Source organism: Schistocerca cancellata, chromosome 2 (genome assembly GCF_023864275.1).
Source record: "Schistocerca cancellata isolate TAMUIC-IGC-003103 chromosome 2, iqSchCanc2.1, whole genome shotgun sequence".
NCBI lineage: Eukaryota > Metazoa > Arthropoda > Insecta > Orthoptera > Acrididae > Schistocerca > Schistocerca cancellata.
This window is the reverse complement of record NC_064627.1, coordinates 673,887,843-673,906,372: the sequence shown is the minus strand read 5'-3', so window position 1 is coordinate 673,906,372 and position 18,530 is coordinate 673,887,843. Positions and strand designations below refer to the sequence as shown.

The following is an 18,530-nucleotide window of genomic DNA, read 5'->3' as shown; positions in this document are numbered from 1 at the left end:
AAAAGTAAAGCCCAAGTTTTAAATTTCGCATTTAAGAAATCGTTCACATAGGAGAATTGTATAAACATACTGTAGTTTGGCCGTTGCACAGTCTCCCATAAGGAGGACATAGTAATTAGCATCACTGGTATAGTGAAACAACTGAAAGAGTTGAAAGAAAATAAGTTGACAGATCCTGATGGAATCCCTACTCTGTTTTACAGAGAGTACCCTACAGCATTGGCTCCCTGCTTATCACAATCTCTTACCCCAGCACAAAAGTACCAAATAACTGGAAAAAAGCAGAGGTTACTCCTGTATATAAAAATGGTAAGAGACAGTACTCACAAAATTACAGACCAATATCTTTAACATCAGTATGCTGCAGAATCATTGAACATATTTCAGTTCAAATACAATAAATTTCCTCGAGCTGGAAAAGCTCTCCACAGATCAGCATGGCTGTGGAAAGCATCACTCATGTGAAATGGCATCGCTCATGTGAAACTCAGCATGCCCTTTTCTCACACGAGATCTTGCAAATCGTGGATGAAGGGCAGATTCCACATTCCTAGATTTTCCTAAAAGCATTTGACACAGTGCCACACTGCCAACTGCTAATGAAGGTACACGCATACGGAATAGGTTACCAGGTGCGTAAGTGGATCGAAGATTTCTTAAATAACAGAGCCCAGTATGTTTTCCTCAATGATGAGTGTTCATCATGACAAAGAATCGTCAGGAGTGCCTCAGGGAATTGTGATTGGACTGCTGCTATTTTCTATAAGTCGACAGATCCTGATGGAATCCCTACTCCGTTTTACAGAGAGTACCCTACAGCATTGGCTCCCTGGACAGGGTAAGCAGGGTAAGCAGAAGACTGCTGTTGTTTGCTGATTATGCTGTGATGTATGGGAAGATGTCACAACTGTAGGAGGATAGAAGATAACTTAGACGAAATTTCTAGTTGGTGAGATGAATGGCAGCTAGCTCTAAATATAGAAAAATGTAAGCTAATGCAGATGAGTAGGAAAAACAAATCCATAATGTTCAAATATGGCATTATTACTGTACCGACAACACAGTCAAGTCAATTAAATATATATGTGGAACGTTGCAAATCAGTATGAAATGGAATGAGCATGTGAATGTTGTAATAGGGAAGCCAAATGGTTGACTGGTTTATTGAGAGAATTTTACAGAAGTGTGGTTTATCTGTGAAGGAGACCATATATGGGGCATTAGAGCAACCACTATTGAATACTGTTAGAGGATTTGGGATCCACAGCAGGTTATATTAAAAGAAGACATCAAAGCAATTCAGAGGCGAGCTGCTACATTTGTTACCAGTAGGTTTGAACAACACACAAGTATATGGAAACACTTTGCGAACTCAAATGGAAATCACTAAAGGGAAGATGAGATTCTTTTCGAGGAGCACTATTGATAAAATTTAGAGAACAGGCATTTGAGATTGATTGCCGAATGATTTTCTGCTGCCAATGTACATTTTGTGTAAGAACCATGAAGATAAGATTAGAGAGATTATGGCTCATATGGAGGTATATGGACAGTCGTTTTTCCCTCAAACCCTCCAACATGCACCATATGCTGGTTTGGGGAGTATGTATGTAGATGTAGATATTGCACACTCTTTTACATGCTCAGTTGGGTTCAATACAACGATTTATTTAATAACTAAGACGGAATATGCTTAGAAAGAAAAGGAAATACAAAGCTACAGGGGACAGTAATGAAAAGAGGCATCAGGTGTGACATGTCTTAAGATACTGTTACTAGCATAGCACAACTTGTCTGAGTTTTAAGTCATATTTCAGACTATTGTTGCTCGTTCATTAGACAACAGCAATATAAAATCTAAAATGGGCTGTAATGTTTCAGAAATAAATTATGTTTTACATCAGTGATGTGCCCTATGATGATGTATCCTCACTATAAACTAATATTGTCTCTCTACACTGCATGGCATCTTAATATCAAACGATATGAACTAACACTGCATGTTCAGTGACTTCTCATAGTGCTAGTTACTACATGGTTAACTGTTGATGCTCAATCTTTCCACACCCTCACCTGAACTCCTCTCTCATCATTCCTCTATGATCCATACATCCATCTACCTCAGACTGCCATTCTCTATCAGAGCCACTATTTAAGTGTGTAACACCTTCAGAGATGTGTGTTCTTACCTTTCATTTTCCCTCTTATACTCTAGTTCTTTTAAGAATAAACTTATATTCCTGAAGTTCGTGATGCAATATTTACTTCTAAGTGTTTCAGCAGGTCATGTTCATTGTACACTGAATCTTTATTAGCTTTTTGTTTCAAATTAATTGCTTTCATTTTTTATTTTCTTAAAATGGATACAATATAGCTTACTCATGTTATTCAGCAAGAGAAAACTCTACATTGGTTTGTTGAGTAAAAAGTATTTCAGCTAGAATATAAATAACTGCAAAACCATAATGTATATCTTCATGTTATTTGCTAGACACAGACAAGTGACTGACTCATTTTATTTTTGAATTTGCAGACCATGGAACAGACGTAAGACATGGCAGAATGAATGGAGCCACACACCGAGGCAACGCAGGAGAAGGTACCGTCAGTATTACCAGCAGCAGTGAGGCACGTGCTAAGCACATGAAAAAATAATGTACCACATCTCCCAATTCTCTCTATTTTCCTACTTGACTGCAAACTGTATTTCACATGAGCAATTTTTAAAAAAAATTAGAGTAGACAATTTATTAATTATTGAGCTTATAGAATTTATATAAAAGACTGAGGTGAAATGCACACTGAAGAGGAAAATAACTGCAGTCTTCTTATACTGTCATGTAAATATAGGAACACTGTAAAACTGTCATTTTTAAGATTAATGTTTTTTTTCTACATTATTTGATATGAAGAAAATACGGAGCAGTACTATGGAGTATTATTCAGTATAGAAACATGCACATTTATATTCGGCAGTATGGAATGCCAACTTTGCTATGTAAATGGATTATAAATATTTGTGACCTGTTTGCCAAGTTTCGAACTATCCTTGCTATGTTTTGAAGAGAAAACCACAGTAACTAGTGACTACTGCTATATTTGAACACATTAAATCACAAAACATTCGAAATCTGTCTTTTGTTGCACATAAAAGAGTGCTGAAATGAATAAAGCTGACTGAAGAACTTCATCCCATTGTTTCGTATGTGCTCTTGTGATTTGTGAGATACCATTTCCAATGTTTAGTTTGTTATATCAGAAATATATAACTCAGAATATTTTAGGAGACTTCAAGAAGGTGATGTGTTTTTGAAAGTTTCACACATTACAGAGTTGGATTTGCAAAACAGAAGATAATACTGTGTGAAAATGATGTGTAAGTCAATCACTTTCAAAAAAATATATATCTTTCTCTGAAAACACCACTTTACAGTACGCGTAGGAATTAAGAGGCCTATTTATGCAGTGCTTACACAAGATCTGCAACATTCTCTGAAGAACAAAACTGTAAGCCACACAAAACATAATGTAATTATTAATACTTAGTATTTGTGTTGCAGGCACACTGAAATGTCACAAATTTTCTTATATATGAAAGATTTTCCTCTGGAAGTGATTGATGTATAGCTATAATTAACCTACTATTTAAATACTGCAACTTGCACAAACTACTAAATACAGAAAAGCTATATGGCAACAAAACTTCTCAACTTGTATTTATATAAATGGCATAATGTAGCTGCAGAAGTTTTGCTGATTTAACCCTGAATTACCTGCTCCCATTCTCAAATAGTGTTACAAAGCAGGTATTTTGTTTTCCCTTGCAGCTTCATAGCATATAACTATTCTTTTAATCTTTTGTTAGTAATTTTTATTTTCATCCATTTCTCTACATAAATTTTTACAGTTTCAAATGATAAATACTGCTAACACAATGTTAGCTTGTCTTTGAATGTTTCACTACATGTAAAGTTCTGTTTCTACATGGTTATTTTGTCATAAAATGTATGTCCGTTTAAAAACTAAGAGTATAGCTACAATGCAACGGCACAATATTGTTTCATAAAAAATGTGTGTTCACATTCACTGTCAGTAATTATGAAATGCTCATTCATGTAACTTAACTGCTTCACCATACAAAAAGTTCACAAAACTATAGCATTGCTACTTTCTTGTTTGTGCCATTCTTGTAGCATGAAATAATATTTATTTGTTGTATTTAATTCAGAAATACAACCAAATGAATTTTAAGTCAGTCAGTGAGACACGTTTATTTCAGTGTGTGTGTGTGTGTGTGTGTGTGTGTGTGTGTGTGTGTGTGTGTGAGAGAGAGAGAGAGAGAGAGAGAGAGAGAGAGAGAGAGAGAGATATCTATCTGTGATAGTGAGATAAGAAATTTTACAGATGGCTCCATGTTAACTGCAATCAGATGAATTCTTTTAATTTATTGGTACTAGAAGTTTGTAACATTTTCACTGTTCTTTTCTTTAATTTCAACCTTTTCTGTACTAATAAGATCACTAAGTTATTTGACATGGTTATTAAACGCTTTATACATAAAATAACTAAGAAGGTGAATGTGTGAGCAACTTTAGATACTGAGTCTCCAACAGCATCAGTGTTTTGATTTGATTCGCAACTGTTAATGCCTGTGGTATGATTTTCGTAAGGACAGTAGGCAGCAGTCCTCCGCAAGACTTTTAGCTGGACAAAAGTTTTTATTTGATACCACACTATATACCTGACTTTGGACTTTAGTAAGTGCATTCTGAGTTTGGCAATAAAATTCTTCTTGCAGTGATTAATAGAAGTCACTATCAAATTAGAATTAAGGACATACCATTAACTCAAATATTACTGGCATGACAAATCATTGTAAAGGGAAAAAACTCCTAGCATTTGAAATAACAGCTCCTGAAAATAAACACAAGCTTTTATTTAAGAAATGACGATTTGTAAACAATGTAAAGTTGATTTTATGTAGATATTAACTGTATATCTTTTCAATGTATTATTCATTAGATTGTACAGACACTGTTTCCTTACAGAGGCAGTATGTGATTTTATAAACCAACATGTATGTATTGTAATCAAGTATGTGTGAACAGTGTTGAAATGAAGAAACTGAAAATGTACAAATCATTGTAATAAATCTGTGTTTTAAACATAATGTTTTAAAACATTTAAGTACAGTAAATATTTCTCCATTTAAAGTAGCGTGTTGATTAGGAATGACTGCTTAATCTAACTGCTACTCACTCGTGCATGCCTGGTGAACTCCCCTCACCCGCCCTTCCCCCCCACCAATGCCAAGTTGCCGCCAACAACAGTAACCATTTGCATTCCATTATGATCACCTGTGTCAATTTAGCCATGTAAAGCAAGCTTCCCATATAAAATGCCTGGACATAAACTTGGTGTCCTTTGTATAGGAGATTAATAAAAGGTTATAGGAAAGCAAATCTGCAACCAAATTATCTAGTAAGAGGTTGGTACATTGACAATTACAGATAAAAAAAAGATGAGCCTAACAAATTTTATATGTAAGCTTGATTCTGCTGATGGACTGACAAATCATAAAACTATAAGGCTCAACACAAACACAGATCTATGTAGACAACGCTGTTTACAAATGGTTTACACAAAAATGATCACAAGGAGAACCTATTAGGTTGGTGCACAAGAGCGATTTTGTTTCGTATGTTGGTATTCCGGTTCCTATGGGTTTATTTATTGATTATCATTTTTTATTTGTAGTTCACTGTTGCTATTTGAGTTTACATATTACCATTTTGCCTTCTGGAGATAGTGAGTGGAGCTGTGAATGATAAAAAATGCAGTGCCAAGTGGAGAAATGTAAACATTTTTAACATACAAAGTCTGTTCAAAAAATTCTGGAACTTTGTCCGCAAAATTTTTCCTAGACTTACTTTTCACTTATTGTGCATTGTCTCCTTCAAAATACTCTCCTCCACAATTGATACACCACTCCGTACTCTGTTTCCATATCCAGAAGCAGTCTTGACATGCCTCTTGCTGGACCGCGCAAAGTGATGTCTGCAAATTTTCTTTAATGTCATCTGTCGTTGCAAATTTTCATCCTTTCAAAGGGGTTTTCATCTCTGGAAAGAAATACAGTCTGCAGGGGCCAGGTCTCAAGAATATGGATGATGAGGCAGCACAGTGATTTCGTTTTTTGTGCAGTAGTCATGCACCAACAGAGATGAATGTGCACTTGCGTTATCATGATGCAAGAGCCATGAATTGTCTCGCTACATTTCATGCATTGTGACACATCCCGATAGTGCAATTGATTAACAGTTTGTCCCTATGGCATGAATTCATAATGAACTAATCCTTCAAAGTCAAAGAAAACTATCAGCATCACTTTGACATTTGACCTCAGCAGTAAATTTTCAGAGTGTTTGGAATAAAGTTCCTGAATTTACTGCCCTCCAGGAAGCGTGTGGTGCACAAATTATTCTCAGGACTGAGACCTGGCTGAACCCTGAGATAGGAAGTTCTGAAATATTTAGTGAGGGTTGGAACGTATATCGGAAAGACAGATTAGACACCGTAGGAGGTGGTGTCTTCATTGCAGTTGACAAAAATATTGTGTCTACTGAGGTTGAAGTAGAGTGTGATTGTGAAGTTATCTGGACACATTTAACAGGGCTAGGGGAAATAAAGTTAATTGTGGGGTGTTATTACCGGCCACCAGGTTCCACTGTGACAGTTCTAGAAACATTCAAAGGGAGTCTACATTCTGTATCGCAGAAGTACCCGGATCACGCTATATTAGTCGGAGGCGACTTCAACCTACCTAGTATAGACTGGGATGTCTATGGATTCATTACAGGTGGTACAGACAAGCCATCGTGTGAATTACTTTTGAAAACGTTATCCGGAAACTGTCTTGAGCAGCTAAATCGACAGCCAATGCGTAATGGAAATATTTTAGATCTGGTAGCCACGAACAGACCAGACCTCATCGATGGTGTCAGTATTGAGACAGGGATTAGTGATCATGATGTTGTCATTACGACTATGTTTACGAAAGTTCTAAAGTCAGTCAAGAAGGCTAGGAGAGTATTCTTACTAGAAAGAGCAGATAAGCAGTTGTTGGCATCCCACTTAGTAAATGAATCGACTTCATTTACTTCCGGTACGATGGACGTGGAAGAATTATGGGCAAATTTTAAACACATTGTAAATCACACATTGGACAAGTATGTGCCAAAAAAGTGGGTTACGGATGGAAAAGACCCACCGTGGTTTAACAGCGCAATTCGGAGAATGCTCAGGAAGCAAAGGCAGTTGCACTCGCGGCACAAGAAAGATCAGGAGAATGAGAGCAGGCAAAAGTTAGTAGAGATTCGTGCTGCTGTAAAAAGAGCAATGCGCGAAGCATTCAACCACTACCACCATCATACCTTAGCAAAAGATCTTGCTGAAAACCAAAGGAAATTCTGGTCTTACATAAAATCGGTAAGCAGGTCGAAGGCTTCCATCCAGTCACTCACTGATCAGTCTGGCCTGGCAATGGAAGACAGCAAAACGAAAGCTGAAATTTTAAATTTAGCATTTGAGGAATCTTTCACACAGGAGGATCATACAAACATACCGCCGTTTGAGTCTCGTACAGATTCCCGTATGGAGGACATAGTGATAGACATCCCTGGGGTTGTGAAGCAGCTGAATGGGTTGAAAATAAATAAATTTCCAGGTCCTGATGGGATTCCAATTCAGTTTTACAGAGAGTACTCTACTGCATTGGCTCCTTACTTAGCTTGCATTTATCACGAATCTCTTGCGTAAAGTCCCGAGCGACTGGAAAAAGTGCAGGTGATGCCTGTATATAAGAAGGGTAGAAGGACGGATCCTCAAAATTACAAGACCAATATCCTTAACATCGGTTTGTTGCAGGATTCTTGAACGTATTCTCAGTTCAAATATAATGAATTTCCTTGAGACAGAGACGTTGCTGTCCACGCATCAGCACCGATTTAGAAAGCATCTCTCCTCCGAAATGCAACTCGCGCTTTTTTCACATATCTTGCGAACCATGGATGAAGGGTATCAGACAGATGCCATATTCCTTGACTTCCAGAAAGCGTTTGACTCGGTGCCCCACTGCAGACTCCTAACTAAAGTATGAGCATATGGGATTAGTTCCCAAGTATGTGAGTGGCTCGAAGACTTCTTAAGTAATAGAACCCAGTACGTTGTCCTCGTGGTGAGTGTTCATCGGAGGTGAGGGTAACATCTGAAGTGCCCCAGGGAAGTGTGGTAGGTCCACTGTTGTTTTCTATCTACATAAATGATCTTTTGGATAGGGTGGATAGCAATGTGCGGCTGTTTGCTGATGATGCTGTGGTGTACAGGAAGGTGTCGTCGTTGAGTGACTGTAGGAGGATACAAGATGACTTGGATAGGATTTGTGACTAGTGTACAGAATGGCAGCTAACTCTAAATATAGATAAATGTAAATTAATGCAGATGAATAGGAAAAAGAATCCTGTAATGTTTGAATACTCCATTAGTAGTGTAGCACTTAACACAGTCACATCGATTAAATACTTGGGCGTAGCAATGCAGAGCGATATGAAGTGGGACAAGCATGTAATGGCAGTTGTGGGGAAGGTGGATAGTCGTCTTCGGTTCATTGGTAGAATTTTGGGAAGATGTGGTTCATCTGTAAAGGAGACCACTTTATAAAACACTAATACGACCTATTCTTGAGTACTGCTCGAGTGTTTGGGGTCCCTATCAGGTTGGATTGAGGGAGGACATAGAAGCAATTCAGAGGCGGGCTGCTAGATTTGTTACTGGTAGGTTTGATCATCATGTGAGTGTTACGGAAATGCTTCAGGAACTCGGGTGGAAGGCTCTGGAGGAAAGGAGGGATTCTTTTTGTGAATCGCTACTGAGCAAATTTACAGAACCAGCATTTGAGGCTGACTGCAGTATAATTTTATTGTCACCAACTTATATTTCGCGGAAAGACCACAGAGATAAGATAAGAGAGATTAGGGCTCGTACAGAGGCATATAGGCAGTCATTTTTCCCTCGTTCTGTTTGGGAGTGGAACAGGGAGAGAAGATGCTAATTGTGGTACGAGGTACCCTCCGCCACGCACCGTATGGTGGATTGCGGAGTATGTATGTAGATGTAGATGTTGATGTAGACCTGACCTACCCTGCCATTTTTGGTTTTGGAGAAGCTTCCCCAATCCGTTGTGAAGACTGAACTTTGGTCTCAACATCGTAACTGTAGACACATGTATCACCAGTTATGATTCTCTTAAAGAACATCTGATTCTCATTTCAGTGACCTAAACGCTGATCATGGATTGTGAAGCAAAGGTCTTTCTGGTCTTGACTCACGAGTTGTGGTACAAACTTGGCGGCAACTCAATGCATTCCAAGATGCTGCATCAGGATTCATGACATGACATTACATTACTCTGCAGTCTCTTGGACAGTTAGTCTTTGATTGGCATGCACAATTTCATTGACATTCATGACATGAGTGTCATTGATACACGTCAAAGGGCATCCTGGACGATGTGTGAACCATTCATAACACCAAGTACAGCTTAAGCATTCATCATTGTAGGCTTCCTGCATCATTTGGTGTTTCTCTGTAAAGGTTTCCTTGAACATGAAATTTAATGGAGACACATTGCTGCTGTAACTCTGCCATCTCGAAATTCGCAACCTGTGTGACACAACATTCTATTGTCTATCAGACATGTAACAATGAAACTTCCAGCAGTCACACATTAAACACAGGCAAGTGCAGTGATGATAATCACATTTTGCTCCAATACACCATTGGAGCAAAATTACGAATGTTCCAGAATTTTCTGAACAGTCCTCATCTTATTCTGTTGGAGTTCAATAGAGGAGTCATAGCAGCGGAGGCACCCAGAGACATTTGCACTGTGTATGGGGATAATGTTACTGGACCGACCATGGCAATAAAATAATTTTCTCATTTTAAGGATGATCGTTTTGACATTAGTGACTCTTCACATTCAGGATGACCTTCAGAGTTTGATGAAAATCACTTAAAAGCATTAACCCACTATGATCCACATCAAAGCACTCTAGCACTGATAAAATGTGATGAACTATGATCACTCCACCATCACGCAACAAAAGCATGCAATGGGAAAGGTTCAAAAATCGGGTGTGCAAGTACTGCATGCTCTAAGTCAAAATCACAAAAATCAGTGGGTGCATCTCTGCTAGCTCGTCATAAATTGGCTTATGAACAACACCAACTATTCCTATCCTGTATCATTACTGAAGACAAGAGATGGTGTCTTCATGCTAATATAAGGAAAAGAAAGGAATGGTTGAGCCCAAACAAAGCAGCAATTCCCTGAACAAAGACCTGTGCACATCCACGAAAGATTATGTCATGCATTTGTTGGAATAGTGATGTGGTGTACTACAAATTGCTTCACTATGGTGTAACTGCCAGACTAACAAAAAACACTACACAGGATTTTGTGCCCTCAGATTTTCACCTTTTTTGGTCTCTATTGAACAGAAAATGGACTCTGAACATGACTCAGTGACTTCTTCACTTCAAAACCACACAATTTCCATAATCATGGAATCGAAAAGTTAGCCCAGCATTGGCAGACTGTTGTAAATAGTGAAGGAGAATATACTATGTATAACTAAAATCCCTGTTACATGTATATGTTGTGTTTATTAAACTTATGGAAAAACACTACACAAACACTACACCAACCCAATATCTCTTGTCACTTTCTATGTGAAAAGACATTTCAATTTAATGAAAATCTTGGAGGGCTGTCAAATTTTAAAGCAAGGATGAGCTGGTTAAAAAATATGGCTTTTCTGAGCTTCAAATACAAGGGGAAAAACTGTTTGCTGATTCTTTCAAAATCAAACTAAGGAACCTATTGAGTGGAGAAGAGAATGCACTTGAAAACATTTACAATGCTGACAAAGCTGGACCTAATTTATTGCAAAGCTTTGCCAAAAAAATCTTGCTTCACACCATGAATTCTTGCACCTTGTCCTAAAATAAGCAAGGAATGTTTTACTGGTTTAGCTGGTGGAAATGCTACTGGTAGCAGCCAACTGGCTATGATCATCATTGGTAAATATAAGAAACCATGCTATTTCAAACATATTAATATACCTGCAACGCCTCTTGTTTATACCTCACAAAAGTGTGCCTGAGTGGACAGTATAATTTTTAAGGAATAGTTTATTGAAGTTTTTGTACCCTTTGTAGGTTAAAGAACAGCAAAAGGGAGAAAAAATACTGCGCCTTGCTAATGCACCAACTCATCCATCATGTCATATCTCAAACAGAAAGGATGAGTTCATAAAAGCAATGTTTCTTCCCCATAACATAACCTCCTTGTCATAGCCCATGGATCAAGGCATTATTAAGACTTTTAAATGGAACTACAAAAAATAATTGTTATGTAAGTTATTGTAAGAAAGAGAAGAGGAGGGAGAAGAACATCTGTTAATAAATTATGAGAATACTGATTTGAAAGACGTCCTACATACAATTTTCAGTACGGCGGAACGTTCTCAAAGTCTAACTGAAAATAACAAACAGAATGATAGGTCCAGAAATCTCAGTATGCAAAAAGAAGTCAGTTCCTGTGAATGTGATAAAGTTAAATAAAAATTAAAAATTGAAAAAATGGGTAAATGTCGATGATGCAGGTCTAGGGCACCAGATCCTGCAGGATAGTGAAATTCTAAAACTCATTACTGATAAAGATGATGCCACCAGCATCCCATCAACTAGTGGTGCGGAAAATGAAGATGAAAACATACCAAGCTGCTTCTGAACCATTTACGTGTTTGCATACAGCCTTACAATAGTTTGAAGCTCGAGGGGAAATAACCCAGTGAGATGCAAGCAGCAATCTGGAGGGGTGGGGAAGGGATAGTAGTGTACAGGTGGGAAGAGAGATGGATGCTGTCTGGTGGAGTGTGTAGGGACTAGACTGCCAACAGGCACAGTGTCAGGATGTTGTGGGGCAGGGAGGTGGGGAAAAAGGAACAAAAAAGGAGAAGAGAGTGGAAAGACAGGTGGATGTGTTGGCAGAGGGCTGCAAATAACCAGTGTGGGAGATGAGAATGGGGAGGAGATTGTAGGACAGAGGGGCTGCACTGTTGGGTGGTGGATGTAGAGACATTATGTAACTGTAGGTTGGGACCAGATAATTACGGAGTGGAGAATGTGTTGTAAGGATAACTCCCATTTGAAAAGCTTGTGGCTTGGGTAGTGAAGCAGCCATTGAAATCAAGTGTGTTATGTTTAGCTGCATGTTGTGCCACAGGGTGACCTACTTTGCTCTTGGCCACTTTTTGGCAGTAGGCATTCATCCTGGTGGACAGCTGGCTGGTAGTCATACCAATATAAAAAGCTGTGCAATGATTGCAGCAGAGCCGGTAAATGACATGGCTGCTTTCACAGGTGTCCCAGCCCCTAATAGGGTAGGATAAACCTGTGACAGGAGTGGAATAGGAAATGCTGGGTGGGCGGATTGGGTAGGTTTTGCACCTGGGTCTTCTACAGGGGTATGATCCTTGTGGCAAAGGGCTGAGATTGGGAGTGGATAGGGATATCTGTAGAGGTTGGGTGGGCGACAGGATACCATTTTAGGAGGGGTGGAAAGTATCTCGGGCAGGATTTCCCTCATTTGAGGGCATCATGACAAGGAATCAAAGCCCTGGTGAAGGATGTGATTCAGTTGTTCCAGTCCGGGGTAGTACTGGGTGACGAAGCGGACATAGATTTGTGACTGACTTTTTGGGGGTTGTGGGAGGATTGGGGCTATGAGGGGAAATGGCAGGGTGGATTTGTTTGCAGACTACGAGTGAGGGATAGTGCCTGTCTGTGACGGCCTCAGTGAGACCCTCAGTATACTGGGCAAGGGAGTTTTTGTCACTCCAGATACGTCGCCCCCTGGTAGCCAGGCTATAAGGGAGCGATTTTTTGGTGTGAAAGGAATTACAGCTGTCAAAATGCAGGTACTGCTGGTAGTTGGTGTGTTTAATGTGGACAGAGGTACAGATGGAATCATCAGAGATTAGGTGGTCAACATCTAGGAAGGTGGCACGCTGGGTAGAGGAGGACTAAGTGAAGTGGACTGGAGAGAAGGTGTTGAGGTGGTGAAGGAACGAAGATAGTGAGTCTTGGGCCTGGATCCAGATCATGAAGATATCATCAATGAACCTGAATCAGACTGTGGGTTTGGTGTTTCACGAGGCTAAGAAGATAGGAGAATGCTAAGCTGGTGCCCATTGCTGTGCCACAGATTTGTTTATAGACCTTCCTTTCAAATGAGAAGTAGTTGTGGGTTAGGATACTGTTAGTAAGGTGTATGAAGAACAAGGTAGTGAGTTTGGAGCCTGAAGGAAGTTGGGAAAAGTAGTGTTCAAAAGCAGTAAGACCATGGGCATGAGGAATGTTGGTGTACAGGGAGATGGTATCAACAGTGACAAGTAGGGATCCAGGAGGTAAAGTGGTGGGGATGGTGTAGAGTCAGTGAAGGACGTGTTTGGTGTCTTTGACATGGGAGGCTAGATTACGGACAACTGGTTGGAGGTTGTGGTCAATGAGAGTCGAAATTCTTTCAGTACAGGCACAATAATCAGCCACAATGGGATGTCTAGGATCGTTGGTTTGTGGATCTTGGGGAGCATGTAGATGGTGAGTGTGCGAGGTGTCAGGGATTGGAGATTGTGTTGGACTTCTGGGATGGGATCACTCTGGCAGAGTTTATAGATGGAGGAGTCAGATAATTGGTGGAGGCATTCTGCCAGATTCATAACAACAGAGGTGGAACTTTCGTATGCAGATAGGATGATTAGGTCAGGATTTGTTTTGAGGTTGTATATGGCTGTTCTTTCTTCTACTGAAGGTTTGGTGTTCTGAGGAAGGGACCTGGGGAAGGATGGTGAGGCTAAGATAGAGGTAAGGAATTTCTGGATGGTGACCAACAGGTGGTTATGTGGGAGGGGGGCGGGGGGTCATGGTTGGATGGTGGTACAAACTGGAAGAGGCAGGGTTCAATGCTGGAATTGGGGTGGTTTTCATTGGAGGAATTGGTGGCAAATAGCTTGCATTGCAGGGATCGGGAAGAGGGGAGTAGGTCTTTGACAAGTCCAGCACAGTTAAACTGGGGTCGAGGGCTAAAGGGGCTAAAGGTGAGGCCTTTGGATGGGATTGACACTTCAGTGGAGCTGAAGGTTTTGGTGGAAATGTTAACAATGTTTTGGCTCTGGATTTGGTGGAGGGTTAATAGGGTTAATATGGCAAGTTAAAAAGGTCAGCCAGGCAGGGTTTAGCTGCTATGAGGGGTGGATGGGGAGGAACACTGCGGGTACGGTAGGGGTTGGGATAGTGGTGGCCCAGGTTGGATAATTTATGGAGGTGCTGCCTGGAACACTCCTCCAGCTGCTGGAGAGCAAGTGGTTCAATTTGAGATATGTGATATATGAAGTAGGGATCACAATGTAGTAGTATCTTGTGGAGAGAGCAAAGGAGCTTCAAGGATGCCTGTGCCATGGAGATGTTTTTTTGTAGAACCAGATTAGTGAGGGCCAAGGATTAACAGAATCTGAAAAGTGTAGGTCATTGTGAAAGGAGGGGTGGGATCCAGAAAAAGGAATCTTTACAGTTAGGCCATTTGGGGGGATTCCATGGTTTAGGCAGCATTTGAGAAACAGGATGTGGGACTGGGTTTTAGCCAGGGAAGTCGATACTTTTCTAAACTGGTGCAGAAAGATGGAGCAAGGGTCTGTTGTGCTAGGAATGATGCAAACGAAATGGGAATGACGAAGGAATGGGCAAAATAGGTGTTGATGTTTTGTGAGAGGAGCTGGATAAGCAAAAAGATCAAATATGTAAAGACACGCAGAAACAGGCACAGATACGCAAAAATATGCGAGGATACATAAAAATATGGGAAACTGAGTGAAATCACATAAAACTAAGCACAAATACTTTAAAAACAAACAGAAATGTGGGTGAAAAGGAACGATGAGGTATGGGAGTGTGCAGGTGTTGCGATAAGCAGAGAGTGAGGGAGGGGGGGATGGGTTAGGTTGGGGATCCAAAGTTCGTATGGCACAGGCAGGTGTGTAAAATAAAACTCTAAAGTATGTGAGGATGAGGGATGGAGTAGGATCAATAGGAATAAATGTAATTACCTATTGGAGGAAAGAATCTGGGGCATTAGATGCTGCATCAACAACCCACACGGTGTGTTGTGCGCAGACGGACGTTGAAACAGTGTGGTTCGGAAGTAGATGCGGTTTGGAAGGCAGTCAATCAACACAGAAAAGAAAAGAAAGAATGGACACTGAGAAGAGTAATACTACTTAGCAGAGTAACAAAGGAAAACATCACAGGTTTGTAGGATGGAAGAAAGCCATTCAGCAAAAGTCAATCAATGGAAACTCCAGGTAGGAAAAGATACGATTGCTATTTACCATAAAGAAGATGGGTCAAGTTGCAGATAGGCATGATTGAAAGACACTCACTTATAGCTTTCGACCACAGGAATGCAATATCATGTTGGATGCATGCAGCAATCTAGGGGTGGGGGGGTCGAGGGGGGGGGGGGGGGTTGGAAGGGATAGTACTGTACGGGTGGGGAGGGAGACCGACGCTGTCTGGCAGAGAGTGCAGGGACTAGACTGCCGACAGGTGCAGCATCGGGAGGTTGTGGGGCAGGGAGGTGGGGAAAAAGGAACAAAAAATGAGAGGAGCAGGGAAAGACAGGCAGATGCAAATAAACAGGGTGGGAGACAAGGATGGGGAGGAGATGATAGGACAGAGGGTGTGGAAACTATTGGGTGGAGGGAGTGGGGATAGTACGTTACCGAAGTTTGAGGCCAGGATAATTATGGGAATGGAAAGGCTAACTCCCACCTGCGCAGTTCATAAAAGCTGGTGGCTCGGGCAGTGAAGCAGCCACTGAAATCAAGTGTGTTATGTTCAGCTGCATGTTGTGCTACAGGGTGACCTACTTTGCTCTTGGCCACTTTTTGGCAGTGGCCATTCATCCTGGTGGACAGCTGGTTGGTAATCATACCAATATAATAAGCTGTGCTATGATTGCAGCAGAGCAGTTAAATTACATGTCTGCTTTCACATGTGGCCCAGCCCCTGATGGGGTAGGCTGAATCTGTGACAGGTCTGAAATAGGAAATGCTGGGTGGGCGGACTGGGCAGGTTTTGCACCTAGATCTTCCTAGGGATATGATCCTTATGGCAAGGGGTTGGGACTGGTATGGACTAGGATGTTGTGGAGGTTGGGTGGGCAACAGAACATCACTGTAGGACTGGTGGGAAGTATCTCGGGTAGGATGCCCCTCATTTCAGGGCACAATGACAGGTAATCAAAGCCCTGGCGAAGGTTGTTCCAATCTTGGATGGTACTGGGTGATGAAGGGGACACTCCTTTGTGGTTAGTTTCTGGGGTGGTGGGAGGATTGTTAATGTGAGGAGAAGTGGCTCAGGAGATATGTTTGCGGATTGGGTCTGGGGGATAGTGCCTTGGTGAGACCCTCAGTAATTGAGCAAGGGAGTTTTTGTCACTGCAGCTACACTGTCCCCAGGTAGCCAGGCTGTATGGGGGGGGGGGGGGGGGGGGGGGAGAGTTTGTGGTGTGAAAGGAAAGACAGCTGTCAAAATTTAGGTATGCTGGGTTGATGAGGATCATGTGAAGCTGATGGGAGAGAAGGTGTTGAGGTTGTGAAGGAACAAAGATAGGGTGTCTTGGCTCTGGGTCCAGATCATGAAGATATTATCAACGAACATGAACCAGACTGGGGGTCTGGTGTTTTGGGAGGCTAGGAATGTCGCCTCTATATGGTTCATAAAAAGGTTGGCATAGAAGTGTGCCATGCGGGTGCCCATTGTTGTGTTGCGTATTTGTTTACATACCTTACCTTAAACGCGAAGTAGTTGTGGGTTAGGATACAGTTAGTAAAGTGTATGTGGAATGAGGTACTGGGTTTGGAGTCTGAAGAACATTGGGTAAGGTAGCGTTCAATGGCAGTCAAAGAAATTATCTCACATCTTGTTTTGGCTGTAGGGCACCACCATCCCAAGGAAATTTCATCAGTTGGGAAAACAAAAGGCAAAAGCTAATGTAAACTGTATCTTAATGTGAACTAGCCATCTGAAGATGAACATGTCAGTTCGAAACCAGTAATGGTGCTGTTTAAATAAAGAAATAGCAGTGTAAAAAATGGCTGGTTGTTGTTATCTTCTATGTAGGAGTCATCCTATATGAGGGATTGTCACAAGGCATTAAGTATCACCTCAAAAAATAGTTATCTAATTACTTTTTTTGTTTGCAGTCCTGGTACACACTGAAAGCCCATGTCAAAACCGAATGTCCCAGACCACTGACGTAGTGATGAACTGTGCAGTTTCACACCAATTCAGATAACTTCTTCAAGGGTCTGGATTCGCTTGACACAACTGGAATATTTCTGCTGCTGAAAACAAATTACTGCACGATTCTTCACTTTATCAGTGAGCTAAACATTAGTCCATGCCATTTGTCAAGCAGAGCTGGAATAATTCTATATTCTGTTCTTTATGTTAAAATGGCTACTGGGAAACTAAAACACCATATTAATGTAGACGGAATATCTCAATATTATTTAGACATTATAGTTGTAATTTCCTACTGTTGTTTACATACTGGAGACTCAGTGGATGTGACTGACTGGTGCTGTCACAGCTATATGTTCTATGCTGGTTAGAGACAGTAAATAAAAGACATGAATCTAGACAATGATCAGTACAATATAAGATCATCATCACTACCCTATACACGTAACACAACAAAAAGAAGTATGCCAATCATGGACAGCAATTCATAATTTTGCATCTGCCTTGGGTACTCCCGACAAGGCCGTTTACAGTATCTCTTTCAACACAATTTACTGTTTCATGTGGCCAAAGTGACACTAATATCTGTCAATATATCTTCTGAAAATATCCCCTACATATTCTCTGGTATTCTGTTCTAGTGACTGTGCAAGACATTTCATTTGCACACACAGGAAATATGTGAAATGTAACTGCAGTTGCGAATACGGGCAACCTCAAACTGAGGAATGGAATGACGACTTCGAAAATTTGTGCTGGACTGGGACTCAAACCAGCATTGTACTTCTTACAGACACGGGCACTGCAATATCTTATTTCATTTTCACTTTACAACAATGTTGCAAGAGTACACACACACACACACACACACACACACACACACACACACACACACACACACCAAAAAGTCTCAATACATACTTGTGTTACTTAATGACAGATAATGGTACAAAGATATGCAAGTCTTATCATGATTTCAGCCAGACCAGATTTCACACCCAGTGTAATTCCCATGATAGTTTGTAACAAGTATTGTAATGTGTTGTGCAATTTCTGAACATCATTTACTATTTTGTTGTTAGTTCCATTCAAAATGTTCATTA

General features: G+C 40.6%; 1 protein-coding gene across 2 annotated transcripts in view; it reads left to right on the top strand.

Annotated features, from left to right (window-relative positions):
- Positions 1-5,184, top strand: part of LOC126162400 (extracellular sulfatase SULF-1 homolog) — a 782,309-nt gene extending 777,125 nt beyond the window's left edge. For both annotated transcript variants that reach the window (XM_049918893.1, XM_049918892.1), the window contains one exon: positions 2,534-5,184. In XM_049918893.1, coding sequence (XP_049774850.1) covers positions 2,534-2,655 — 122 coding nt within the window. In that variant the 3' untranslated portion in view covers positions 2,656-5,184. The remainder of the gene's footprint in view (positions 1-2,533) is intronic.
- The last annotated feature ends 13,346 nt before the right edge of the window (positions 5,185-18,530 follow it).